This window comes from Macrobrachium nipponense, chromosome 7 (genome assembly GCF_015104395.2).
Source record: "Macrobrachium nipponense isolate FS-2020 chromosome 7, ASM1510439v2, whole genome shotgun sequence".
NCBI lineage: Eukaryota > Metazoa > Arthropoda > Malacostraca > Decapoda > Palaemonidae > Macrobrachium > Macrobrachium nipponense.
The window spans coordinates 19793861-19808227 of NC_061109.1; the positions used below are offsets into that span (position 1 = coordinate 19793861).

A 14367-nucleotide genomic window follows, 5' to 3' on the forward strand; every position below is an offset into this window, starting at 1 on the left:
TACCTCTTTTCTGAGGCGGAAAAAGCAGTCATACGCGTCCTCCGACGAAAGTGGGCGAAAGAGGACGTGAAGCGTCCTCCGCACGAAACGTCCTTTTCAGAGGACGAGAGTCTCTCCGAGCGCTCCACCCCTTGCGCAGGGGAGGACGCTTCGGAGGACGAAAAGCACTCTTTCAGGACGCGCGCTCGTGCACGCTCCTTGGCAGCCTGGGACTTTGCTACAAGGCCTGCCGAAGGGACGCCAGATCGGTGGGAAGCCCCCGTAACCCTCTTGCGGCTTTCGACATACCTACTCCCTGGGTCTTGGGAGTCTGATAGAGGTCTAGGCCTAGAGGCAATTATGGGCCGATCTGACGCCCCCTCCACAACACTGGGGGCACGATCAACACACTTGCACCGAGCCAGTTTCTAAGGCTTTTCACTTTGGCTCCAGAGTGCGAAGAGACTCCAAAATCAGAGAGAGAGCATTCGCTTCTCCCGACACAGAATCAGAGCCCGAAGGCAACACAGGTTTAGGGGTTGTAAACACTACAGGTGTTAATGTAGGAGAGATGTTAGCCTTACCTTTGGTAGAACCACTCCTGGAGGAAGACTCCTGATCCTATCGCGCTAAAACCAATTTAAGGCGATAGGACTCATATACTCTCCAATCATCATCGGTCAATTTCTCACATTCATTGCACCAATTATCAATCAAACAATTAAGCCCCCTACAACATACATACTGTGTGGGGTCTACGATGCTTTCGGTAGCCTCACCTTACAATCAGCCCTCACACACACTCTGAAACTCATAGCACTTGATCCAGACATATCTTATATAGAAAAGTCAATCCAAAATCAAAAAACGGTCCACTATCGCGCATGCCAATTCAACAATCCAATTCAATACCAAAAAAATCAATCAGATACTTAAAAGCGATCAAATTCCAAAAAATCCTGAGCAGAGGTCTGTAACAGTTGTTTACCGACCGGCGACAGATATAGAATATGAAAAATGGGAATGGTTCCTGATATCCGCCTCCCAGCGGCGGGAATGGGTACTACCACCTGGCCGCCCACTGCGTGTGCCGCGAGTTTTTGAAATTCTGTCGACGTCAGAAATACAGCTATATATATATCTGTCAGGTAATTGTGGCAATGAAACAAACCTGTGAATTCATCTGAATCCCCAAATAGACTAAGTCCTGACTGGGGATCATCTGCGATTTCTCAAGATTCACGAGAAGTCCTAATTCTTTTGCCAATTCTAGTGTTTTCTTCAGATCCTCCAAACATTGTTCCTGGGATTTCGCTCTTATCAGCCAATCGTCTAGGTAAAGAGAGACGCTTATGCCTTCCAGATGTAGCCATCTGGCTACGTTCCTCATCAGGTACGTAAATACCTGTGGAGCCGTGGAGAGGCCGAAGCACAAGGCCCTGAACTGGTAGACCTTCCCTTGTATCACAAACCTGAGATACTTCTTTGATGACGGGTGAATAGGAACGTGGAAATATGCATCCTGCAGGTCTAGAGAGACCATCCAATCTCCTCTTCGCAGGGCTGAGAGCACCGAGGCAGAAGTCTCCATCGAGAACTTTTTTTTTTCGTTTTCCACATACTTGTTCAGAATGCTCACGTCCAAGACTGGCCTCCATCCTCCGGATGCCTTCGGAACTAAAAACAGGCGGTTGTAAAACCCCGGAGAGGAAGGATCCTGAACCTCTTCTATTGCCTCTTTGTCCTTCCATTCCTACTCACCATCTGAAGAAGTGTCTCCCTCAGAACAGGGTCCTTGTACTCTGCCGACAGTTCCTTTGGGGAATTTGACAAAGGTGGTCTGTCCTGAAAAGGTATAATGTAACCTTTCCCCAAGACTGCTAGCGTCCAAGGATCGGCTTTCCTTATCGCCCAAGCCCCTACGAAGTTAGGAGTCTGGCCCCTACAGATGTTTGGAGGACTTCGCTGCTATTTTGATCTCTTGAAAGACCGAAAGGAGGGACCTTCCTCGCTTTTTCTGCTGTCTTTTCCGTTGAGGGCGAGAGGACACTACCGGAGTACGAGTAGTCTTCCTCGCCACTGGTACTGTTGGTCTCGATTTCTTGGAGGATTGTACTAATAAATCTTGGGTTGCCTTTTCAGCAAGAGACTTTGAAATCTCCTTCACCAAGTGCGAAGGGAAAAGGTGATCCAAGAGAGGAGCGTATAAAAGGGCTGACCTTTGTGAAGGAGATACCGCTTTGGTTAGAAATGAACCAAATAATGATCTCTTCTTCACTACTCCTGCTCCAAATAGAGATGACAATTCCCCCGAACCATCCTGAACCGCCTTATCCATACAGGATAAAATGCAATGCAAAACCTCAGGCTCTAAAACATCTGGTTCATTTGCCTTCTTGGCCAGCACTCAAGGGACCAATCCAAGAAGTTAAAAACTTCTAGTACATGGAAAACGTCCCTTGAGGTGCTGATCCAATTCTGACATGCTCCAATATGCTTTAGCTGTATTCAAAGCATGTCTCCTCGATGCTTCAACCAAGCTTGAAAAATCCGCCTCTGCGGAAGATGGAAGCATAAGTCCCATCGCTTCCTCTGTCCTATACCATATTCTCCTCCTACCCCCGAGCTTACATGGAGGAGTGCAAAAAACTGTCTTCTAAGCTTCCTTCTTCACCTTCATCCAATTATTTAAAGATTGAATAGCCTTCTTCATTGACATGGCTGGTTTCATTTTTAAATACGAAGAAGATTTAGGAATCTTCGTACTGGAGAACAGAGATCTCGGGGAAGGAGGAGCTGCAGGGCTTAGAGAGTCTCCAAATTCTTGCAGGAGAAGAGAGGCTAACACTTTGTAGTTAGATACCCCCTCATTGTTCGGGGTTTCTTCCTCCGACACTTCGTCCAACTCATCATAGAGGAGAGCGCGAGCTCTTTTTTATTAGAATCTTTGTCCGTAGACCTATTCCCTTTAGGAGAAATACTCCTAGAAGGAGAGAGACTGACAGATCTAGAAGCTCTCCCTTTCTTATCCACTAAAACATCCTGAGACATGGAGGTTGAAACCGTAACTTTGATGTACCAGGCTGCTTCCTGAATTAGGGTTCTATTTGTAGGAGACTCGCTATCCGAAGACATTACATGACTATATAAAGATCTTCTGTTACCCCTTATAACTTCTCGCTCTTCCAGCTCTTCATGTTCAGCTGGCGCCTTGCGCCTGGCTGGCGCTTCGCGCTTGGTTGAATCTTCTCGCGTGGCTGGCAGCCTTGCAGTCGGCTAGCGCTTCACGCCTCGCTGGCTCCTCTCGCGTGGCTGGCACCTCACGCTCGACTAGCGCTTCATGCCTGGTTGGCGCTTCGCGGCCGTCTATCACGTCGCGTCTGGCTGGCGCTTCGCGCCTGTATGTCTCATCGCGACAGCCTGGCGCTTCTGGCTGGCGCTTCTCGCCTGGTTGGCGCTTCTCGGCAGTCTGGCGCATCACGCCTGGCTGCGCTTCTCGTCTGGCTGGCGCTTCGCGCCTGATTGTCTTTTCCTGCTTGTAAGAATCCTCACGCGCAGCTGGCGCCTCGCGCCTGGCTAGCTTCTCGCGCTTGGCCGTCTCATACGATATCGGATAGCGCCTGGTTGGCGCTTCGCGCTTAGCTGGCGCGTCGCGCTTAACTGGTAGGTCTTTGCGGCTGGCTGGCGCTTCGCGCTCAGGCTGGCGCTTCGCGCTATCCGGCTGGCGCTTCATGCCTTGGCTTGGCGCCGTCGCGCCCCTTCCCGAACTCGCGGGTCTGTGAAAAATAGACCCTTCATCCGAAGAATCTTCTTTCTGGGAGGTTGATAGTAAGGATTTTTTTACTTCTTCATAGGAAGATTAACATCCTTTCTTCTTGGAGGATCTCTCGAAAGAACCCCAACTAGAGAAGCAATAGACTCTTGCATATCCTTTGATATCTTAGTCGTTTCTTCTCTTTGGTCTAAACGAGAGGAAGGAGAGCATTCTTTCTCCATTCTCCACGACTTAGCGGGAGAAGCCAAAACCTTTGCTTTCTTAATCTCTGTCGGGGAGTCCTCCGAAAAACGTTCCGGACTCGAGTTTATGCCCGATTCTTCCCAGATCCTCTTCAAGGGACGAGAACGATCCGCTGATCTCCATCCTCTTTTAGGTGAGGAATTCTCCGAAGACGAAAAACATTCACGTAGAACGCTTTTTCTAATGCGTTCTCTGGCAGTCTGTGACGTTACAGATTCTGCCGAAGAGACGTCTGACTGGTGGGGATCCTCCATAACCTCCGTAAGGCTTTTGACATTCCTTTTCCTCTGGGCTTGGGAGCTTGAAAGAGGTCTAGGCCTGGGAGCATTGTGAAGCCAAACAGACGCCTCCTCCACTTCACTGGGGAAATTCACATCACTTTCCACAGCACTACTTTGCTTACCTTCTATGGCAGCCCATTTTTACGCTCCATTTTCATAAGCGCAGCTTTAAGGCTTGCGATCTCCGAAGCAGAGTCCGTAGGATCTGCATTCGGAGAAGGTCCTGAAATATTACAAGGAGCGTTCATAATGTTAGAGGAGGGTACAATATTACTCACCAAACCACTTGAAGATTGAGAGCTAGGCTTGGTTTTGGAAGATGACTTCCTTAACCGGTCTTTCTCTAATTTCTTTAAAAATAAGTTAAGTTAGAGACTTCCACCCTTCAGCACTCACTCTCACATTCATGACAAGTGTTATCCATCGAGCATTCATACTTCCTGCATATTTTACATACAGTGTGAGGATCAACTGAAGCTTTCGGCATTCTCACCTTGCACCCTTCATTCACACACATTCTCACCACACTTCCAGAATCAGACATCATGATGAAAATTCCAAGCCAAAATCCAAATAACGGTCCACAAAAGCGTATGCCAGTACAACGATCCAAATACGTCACCAAAGGGTCCAAAACGATGATCAATTGTATCCAAAAACGAAATCCAGCCGGAGATACCAACAACGATGTTGCCAGTATGGCCGACAGAAAAAATCTGATGGAAAACGGGAATGGTTCCTATTCCTGCCACCCCGCGGCAGCGCGGTGGATCACCTGACCTACCTCTAGCGTGTGCCCAAAATTCGAAATTCTGTCGGCGTGACGGAATCAATAGCTATGTATATATCTGACAGGTAAGTTGAATGTATAAAATTGAACATTAATTAATTTCATTCTTTATTCTTATACTATTTGACAAATAAACGCTCATACATACATACATACATACATACATACACTACATACATATATATATATATATATATATATATATATATATATATATATATTATATATATATATTATACATCATTTTTATATTTCAACCCCTCATTAATCATGTTCAATTTAGGTAAAAAGTTGGTTGGTCAAAAAAAAAAAAAAAAAAAAAAAAAAAAAAAAAAAAAAAAGTCCTTTTTGGGAATTTTGAAGTGGCCACCCTAGACCGTCACCGTCACTCCGAGCATCGTGAGGGACTGGCCTAGAAATCAAATGCACGGTTGATGTGAATCTACTATAGTACTTAACATTTGCATGTGTAATGTGTATATATACTCATTTCATTATAACTCAGCAGTACAACAACTTGAAAATTCTGGATCACTAATTACTTCAAAGCACATTAACAGAAAAATTTTTAAGAAGTCAGTTTCACAGTCGTTTACTTTAGCCTTACCTACATTTAGCAGCTACCTTCACACACCCTCCAAAGAACATTCTCAAAGAACGGATACATGCCCGCTAGGTGAAAGTTGTTTTTCTTTACTGGAGTATGTCTGTCTGAGGAAGCTGCTGACTGCAAGATCTGCTAATGCAAACTGTTGGGACTGTATTATGAACAAATAGCGTACCTTGTCAATGATATCCGTACCACCATAGTACCTCTGACCTGGATAGCCCTCAGAATATTTGTTGTTAAGACAGGAACCTAAGGCTTCTAAACCTGCTTTGGTGCAGAAGTTCTGAAAATGTGAATAGATTAGGGTTAATATTGAATGAATTTCACAAACAAATTACTGTGCTTCATTAGTCATTCGCTAATTAATACAGTATACTGTAACTAGTCCTCTAATGGATGGTAGAGGCCATCTGGATGAATGTATATATACTGTATTCTGAATTCTGCAATGTTTGGCAGTCATGGAGTATCTGCCAATTACCTTGGCTTCAGTCCTAAATACCAAGTAACCCTCCACCATTTCTTTCAATGTTCATCCAGTCCACCATAAACAGCATACACCACAATGGTTGCTAACCTCAATATCACAAATGGTCTGGTAGACCTCCTCAAGTCAAGTAAACTAGATCAATCTCATCAAAAAATTCTCCTCGAATTTAAATTGAACATGAACAGAGCTCTCCTCTTTGCTCCCTTTGCAGACACCATATGACAGGTTTCATAAATTACAATGTTTTCTGTCCTCTCTTTTCCCTTTCACTACTACTACCTATTTCTCTCACTTGATGTTCAAGTCAGATTGAAGGCAGTCTCTGGTAACACTGGGGGGGGGGGGGTTCCTGTTCTCGTGGGGTGTTGATAAGCAAAAACTGCGATTTATGGCGCCAAGTTTTGGTTAATGGCGCCGATAACCAGTTCATGGAGCCTCTGTCAGGTATGTTATGATCAGTTATGATCAGCAAATTCTGGCGCCAATAACTGAAACTCGGCCCGTTATGGTGCCACACATGGCTGATTTTATGGAACTCGACAAGCCCCATAAAACCGGATCGCCATGAAGGGAGTCCCCGATAACCAAAGACTGCCTTAGATACTGTCAGTATTATAAAATAGAAGTAGTAGAGGGACTGCTAATCACTGACGGTACCGATTTACCATTGCATCTCCTTTCCCATCCAGCGGCTTCTCTTTACTTTTAATAAAAAACACTCTTAACTTTTGAAAATAGTTGATACAGCCCTTCTTGATTGATGTGACTTCCACTACAGTTATTTCATTTTAAAAATAATTCTGTTGTCCAATCCCAAGGTATCACACCAAATAGATGCTTGAATTTTTCTTTAAATCTCAGATAAGCCTGAAGTGTCAGCTCATTTACTTACAGTCCGCTCACTTACTAAATACTGTTTCCAAAAGTTAACTATTGTAAGAGCATACCCGGCAGAGAGAGAGAGAGAGAGAGAGAGAGAGAGAGAGAGAGAGAGAGAGAGAGAGAGAGAGAGAGAGAGAGAGAGAGACTCACCTCTGAGGCAATAAGTTCCAACCCTTTCAGCTGCCTTTTCTTCTCCTCCTTAACAAGCTCCCAGACCTCTGGGTCATCTTCTGATAATGATTCATTCCCAGTGAGAGTTGAAGCCAGTCGAGAATTGACAAGGACGGCTCGTAGACTACAGCTGTTAGCCTGAAGAGAGAATGGTGATCTATACTCATAAAGAAAACACATCTGAAAATAACAACTGTGGCAGGATTAGAAACGGCAATGACTTTTGAATATTTATTAAGGTAAATATTCAGTGCCCCCTTATATGGTTACTTTCAGTGCCTGGTTAAGATATTGCATTTCAGAAACATTTTTTTGTTTCACTCCAATTTATGCTCCATTGATCTTTTCGACATAAATCTGTCAGCGCCCCCAACTTATTTCATTACAATTGTTGCATGGTACTTTATAAACCTCGCCATCTATCAGCTTTTTTTTATTATTTTAACATACATATAAATAAGCAAGCTACCAAGGGTTTTGGATATTTAAATAAATGGGATTGTCTATCTATTGGAATTCAGTGGCTTTTCTGATATTTTCAAGCTAAGAGAGCTATATTTCGTTGAAATCTGTTTGTGACGCAACTAAAGTGTATTCTAGAACCTATAAAACATTTTCTTTTCATTTCGCCACATCTACACGAACTTGATGTGACTGTAACCATGGGCTGGTATGAACATTGTGACCTTGAATGTTAACACAACAAAATATCAGAACCAAATGTCGACTTGGCATCTGCCCCTAAACTGACCAATCAGTGGCACGCCGGTGAAGGCGTGTTTCACCAAAGCTTTATGATTGGTGGTCCTCTCGTGCCACGCAGGGTAGAAGCCATAGTAGAAGGTGCTGCTCGATGTAACATCAGATGATTAAGAAACATTTCATGAGCTTAACATATTGTTAAAGGCAGAGCTGAAAATGAACTTCGCCTTTTGCAGATTTTTTTAACTGAAGAATTTGTTCAGGATAGTGCCCTTCGCTCCTTATCATCAAGGAATACTTTGGAGTGCAACTACTAAAACCGAATTAAACCCGCAAATAAACAAAATACAAAAAAGTGTTTACATTTGACGCTTTAAGTTTTCCACTATGAATATATATATATATATATATATATATATATATATATATATATATATATATATATATAATCTGGCTGAGACTTGTCTAATGATCTTGAACCGAAGAAAAACAATGTGGTTTATCCCTAACAGCTCACCACCATAACCTATAGCTAGGCCTACACATCCAGTTTGTTGTAGGAGTTCGACAGTTGCACAATGTTCCTTTTCAGTAACTGTTTTAAAGTAGTTTCAGATTTGTCAACTGCAAAATTTTAAGGGGCTTTCTCTTCTTTCTACAACACCCACTACCTTCTAACCTCAAGCCTCAAAGCCCGAACGAATTGCAGGAACCCCATTATCAAATTAAGTTTATTTATCGGATGTATTTGATCGCACTGCAATTTCAAATTCACTGTTTGATCTTCCAAAGCATTGCATCGATTAAACAAAAAGGTTTAATTTTTTAAAGGCTTCAGATCCCCAATCCGTCTCAGCTCAAGAGGAAGCTTGTAAAATCTATGAGGTGCATATTGAAAGCCTCTGGAGCCACAGACAGAAAAAACGCGGCGCTCCCAACTTGGAACCATCTGTGACTATACTCGGTTTTTTTTCCATCTGTCCACCCGCCTGTGGTGTTTGCGTATGGTAACACTGCGTCCCGAGCGTAGATCGTTACATTCAGCTTACATTCAACAATAATAACAATATCCTATTTCGAATATTAACGGTGTACTTCGCATACAGTAAATTATTAAAACACTTTTCAGTTGCAAATCTGCACCCAGATATCCTTTTATTTACCTAAAACTTACACACAGCGTAACTATTTAAAGCCCGGGACGCAGTGTTACCATACAAAACCACCACAGGCGGATGGACAGATGAAAAAAAACAGAGTATAGCCATAGTCTTGTAGCAGGTCGATTTACTGGTTATATTATATAAACTGTAATAAGTCCCTGCTAGCAGCTCTGTTCATAATTTACTGCAGCTTCTCGAACTGTACGTTGGGTAACTTATGATACACAGAGTTACAATAATCTATACTCAAGGTTCTTTGCAGCGTCCCTTCAGCCCTAGCTGCAACTACTTTCGTTCCTTTTACTGTACCTCCGTTCATATTCTCTGTCTTCCATCTTACTGTCCACCTTCTCCTAACAATTGATTCAAAGTGCAACTATAAGTTTTTCCTACTGTAACACCTTCCAAACCTTTCACTGTCAATTTCCGTTTCAGCACTGAATGGCCTTAGTTGCCCCAGTGCTTGGCATAATGCCAAAAATCTATATAAATTAAATCAGAATCGTAAAAAAAAAAGTCCCCTTAGAAACGGCCCTCGAATTTCGGATGTTGACTAAAATCTTCGTGGGGAAGGACCGACTGACTGTAAGTAAGGTAGCAATTTAGTAGCCCTAGTTGTCAACTCCAAAAGTTGTAAAACATGAAGGGGTATAAAAAGGGGGGGGGTTATGACCCCTTTAGAAATGGCCCTCGAATTTCGGATTTGTACTAAAATCTTTCTGGGGGAAGGGAGTCTATGGTAAAAATGAGCTAATTTACTCATTCTCCTTTCATTGGTGGTATTTCACGGTAGGTTTACAGTTGCAACTTTTATCTCCCAGTTAGGCACCTCTCTGCGGTTACTTTTATTCAGTTTAAACAAATCATCACAACACACTAACAGTGACTGTGTGAGTGTAGCCTACATTTTCTGCACAATTCACATTTTTGTTGAAATTCCCTGCTATCTACACTAATGTTCGTGTGCGTGTGATAAGCGAGCGCGAGTGCGTGCACACACACACACATATATGATGCATCGACGCCTAACTTTGTATCTCATTTCTTCTAAGGCAGCATCCATGAAGACCCTACTCAGTTGATTTATGCATCATCATCACATTTCACAAAGCTTCTATATCTGTCGATCTATATAAAGCAATAAAAATGATTGCCCATTTGGCTACGATGGTGAGGATGGGTCTATTCCAGCTCAAATAAAGTATATCTGAAAACGACAGGTATATGTATGTATCAGAGGGAGTAGGCTTTTAATCCTTCCCGTGGTCAGGTCGACAACGTGATTACTGGACCTGGGTTCGTTTCCCAGGACCGGGTATTACAATATATCTCCTTCAAATTTCTTTGACCTTGGATCTTCAGGTTTTGTAGTGAAAAGCGTATCCAAAAAAAGAGCAAAGATTTCAAGAAGTTAAGGGGTCATTGTGGCTATTACAATTGCACATACACACACATGAATATACCCCCCAGATGCTGAAGCCTTGCCGAGGATGGGGGCTTAGGGTTCAGCAGCTGGGCCCTGATGCCTGGTGGGAACTGCTTTCTTGCTGGGCCTTGGTGCCCAGCTGTTGATTCAACTAAATAAGTCAGCCCTTTTCCTTCTACTAAAAACATTTCGTCTTTCTGCCTCTTCCCCCGATAAGGTATGGAATTTATGGTGATGGCTATTGGCTTGGTTTTGGACATGATTGGACTTATTCTTCGGATTTGAAGGAGGGTGAGAATGGACGGCATGCCACCTCACCCGTAAAACTCGAGTACTTGACGTGGTCGAGCGAGGGGAAAGTTTAATGTCAAACCCTATCCTCAGTGCCGGGTCTGATCTGGACGGACATCACGACGCCTTAGCACTGAGGGTGAGGTGTATATTCAGGTAATACCCCTAGGGCGGCCTTTGTAAAATGGATGACCCCGATCTCTAATTGTGGCTCCATGGTGGGTATGGGGATCACGCGGACGAATGATATCTTTACGTATATATGGCAAATCCCCCCCTTTTATCTGACCCTGGCATTGAAATGGACTTGGCAATGGATAATTCAGGTTCGAACATCGTTACGACGGAACCTTTTTCTTCTCCTGTTTTGGAAAGAAAGAAAAATGCAAAATTGAATTCAAAGAACTTAAATATTCAGAGTAATAAGAAAGGAAAATGGAGATTCTTCCTGGTATGTATGAATTAGTTTCATACGATAAGTTTATAGTTCTTAGGCTCGAAGATGAAGTATTGCAGAATATCAGCGTATTTAAAGCAAGCAGAGAAATTAATAATGTAAGTAACAGCGTACCAAAAATTCGTCCACAGGATGATGGGACCCTATTAGTCGAAGTCTCCTCACCTGAACAAAGTGAAAAATTGCTCAAGATGAATACCTTAGTAGGGCGAAAAGTTACGCGTTTCCCTCATCCTATTCATAACCAAAGTCGAGGAGTAATATATGCTCCCGAACTGCTCTTATTAGACACCGAAGAAATTCAGCAGGAATTAGAGGAACAGAATGTGGCAAAGGTGGTCAGAATGAGAAAGAAGGTGGGGGATCAGATTGTTCCCCTGGCAACGCTAACCCTCACTTTTAACACCTTTAAATTACCTAATGCTATCAAGACAGGATGGCTGCACTTCAAAGTCAAGCAATACATACCATCACCTTTGAGATGTTACCACTGCCAGATGTTTGGTCATTTGATCCAGAAATGTAGAAAGAAAATGAATGAAGAACCTGCTTTATGTTGTAATTGTGGCAAAGAAGCACATGGACCATGCAATGAACCACCGTCTTGTGCTAATTGTGGAGAAAACCATCCTGCATCCTCAAAAAGTTGTGTAAAATTTATTTTAGAGAAGGAGGTGCAAACAGTTAAAGTTATGGAAAAGATTTCGTTTTAAGACGCTAGAAAGAAAGTACTAGAACTTCAAATAAGATCATGAGTTACATTTTCATCAGTCATTAAGAAGCCTCAGTCCAGTGTACAAGTCCCAACTACTCATGCAATGCAACAGCAAGTCACAAAACCAAACCAGGCTGAGACAACGCCACGTGGAGAGGAGCATGGTGATGATAAAGCTAAAGCGGGATGTTCTTTAAATAATGAAAATAGCACATCACTCCAGCAACCAGGTTCTTAAATAAACCATGTACAGCAGAGATACCTAAAGGAATACAGTTGACTACATCCAATGGAACTCGGCCCAAAACAGATCACAGGAAGAGAGAGAACATCAGAAAAAAAGAAAAGATAAAAGTGAAAATGAAAGTAATGAACTTTCCTCTCAGAAATCCATCGTTATCCAGAGCAATATCCCCAGGTTAAAACGTGTAAAAGATAATCATTAATTATCAATCGTAATGGATCGCAGGCTTTCAATTTTGCAGTGGAACTGTCAGGGGATGCAAGCCAAATATGAATCTACAAATTTTTATGAAAGAAAACTCACCAATATGCATGGCCCTGCAAGAGACTATGCTTGGACAAAAAATCATATGTCCTAAAGAATACATTTTTTATCATTCTGATTATGATGAGCAAGTAGGAATTCATGGTGGAAGTGCTATGTTAACTAGGCGAGATACAGCTCACACAAAATATCCACTGGAAACAGACTTACAAGTAGTTGCTGTTCAGATTTTTCTGAAAAAGAAATATACCATATGTTCACTGTATTTACCTCCAAATAGAACATATCATAATCTGACTACAGAATTAGAGGGATTAATAAATCAGCTTCCAAGGCCTTTTCTTATTGTTGGTGATTTTAATGGAAGACACCCCCTGTGGGGTGATGTAATCTCCAATCCTAGAGGAAACAATATTTATAATTTTATTGAAGACCAAGAGCTTGCAATCCTTAATTCTGGAGAACCAACACATTTTCTTATTCAAACTGGGACCTTTTCTGTGATAGATTTATCAATATGCAGTCCTGATTGTTATCTTTACTTTTCTTGGAGTGCATAGAGTGAAGGATTATGAAGTGATCATTTTCCAATCTTTATTAATGTAGTAGGTGAAATTGCTACACCAAGATCCCCTCGTTGGATTCTGGATAAAGCCAACTGGGCATTATTCAAAACACTAACTTTTTTAGAAATGGATGTTGAGGATTTCCAGTCCCTGGATGATGCCCTGGATTTCCTTTGTAAACTAATTATTGATGCTGCCCAGAAGACAATTCCTCGTACAACTGGAAAATTTAAGAGAAAGCCAGTTCCTTGGTGGAACCTTCAGTGTCAAATAGCTCGTAAAGCAATGCGAGCAGCTTTTACGCGCTATTCCAGAAATAAATGTTCTTATTATTTAATCTTATTTAAGAAGGCACGGGCCAGATTTCGATACCAAGTAAAGCAAGCCAAACGTCAGTCATGTGTAGATTTTATCTCAAAAATTAATTGGAAAACGCCTTTACCTGAAGTCTGGAATAAAATAAGAAAAATGAGTGGCAAATATGTACCAACACCTCCACCAGTGTTATTAGTAAATGGAAACATGGTTGCCAATCCAGAGGATGTAAGTGAGGTTTTTGCTGACCATTTTGCCAATGTTTCATCTAAAAAACCAACCTCACCTTACTATGAAGAACGTATTCAAAAGGAAAATAAAATTCTTGACTTTACATCTATGCGAAGCGAATCATATAACCAGCCATTTACCTTTCAGGAATTTTTATCTACCTTGTCATCATGTAATGAATCTACTCCTGGTGCAGATGACATAACCTATTCAATGATAAAAAATTTGCCACACGGAACACAAAAGTTTTTGCTCGGTATAATTAATAAAATATGGAAAGAAAATGCATTTCCAGCTTTGTGGAACATAGCTATATTAGTAGCTTTTTTGAAGCCACAGGAGGATGGTACTACTCCGTCTAGTTATCGTCCTATTGCTCTAACATCATGCATGTGTAAGCTGATGGAAAAAATGGTCAATGTGCGACTTATATAGATCTTAGAAAAGAAGGGCCTTATAACTCCAACCCAGTGTGGCTTTCGTCAAATGCGTTCTTGTGCTGACATCTTAGTGCGTCTAGAAAATTCAATATGCGAGGCTTTCATCTCCAGAAAATATCATGTATCAGTTTTCTTTGACCTGGAGAAAGCTTATGATACAACCTGGAGATATGGTATTTTGAAGACACTCCATAATTATGAATTCCGATGAGAATTACCATTATTCATCGAAGCTTTCCTAAAAAATCGAAGGTTCAAGGTTAAAGTTGGAAACTCATTTTCATCTCTTTACAGCCAAGAAGAAGGAGTTCCACAGGGAAGTGTCCTTAGTG

General features: G+C 42.1%; 1 protein-coding gene across 1 annotated transcript in view; it reads right to left on the reverse strand.

Annotated features, from left to right (window-relative positions):
- LOC135217073 (serine hydroxymethyltransferase, mitochondrial-like) overlaps window positions 1-14367 on the reverse strand; it is a 60228-nt gene that overhangs the window by 30630 nt on the left and 15231 nt on the right. Inside the window, exons 2-3 of the mRNA XM_064252756.1 lie at window positions 7201-7359; window positions 5851-5961 (exon numbers count right to left, since the gene is read on the reverse strand). Of these exons, the coding sequence (XP_064108826.1) occupies window positions 5851-5961; window positions 7201-7359 (270 nt within the window). The remainder of the gene's footprint in view (window positions 1-5850; window positions 5962-7200; window positions 7360-14367) is intronic.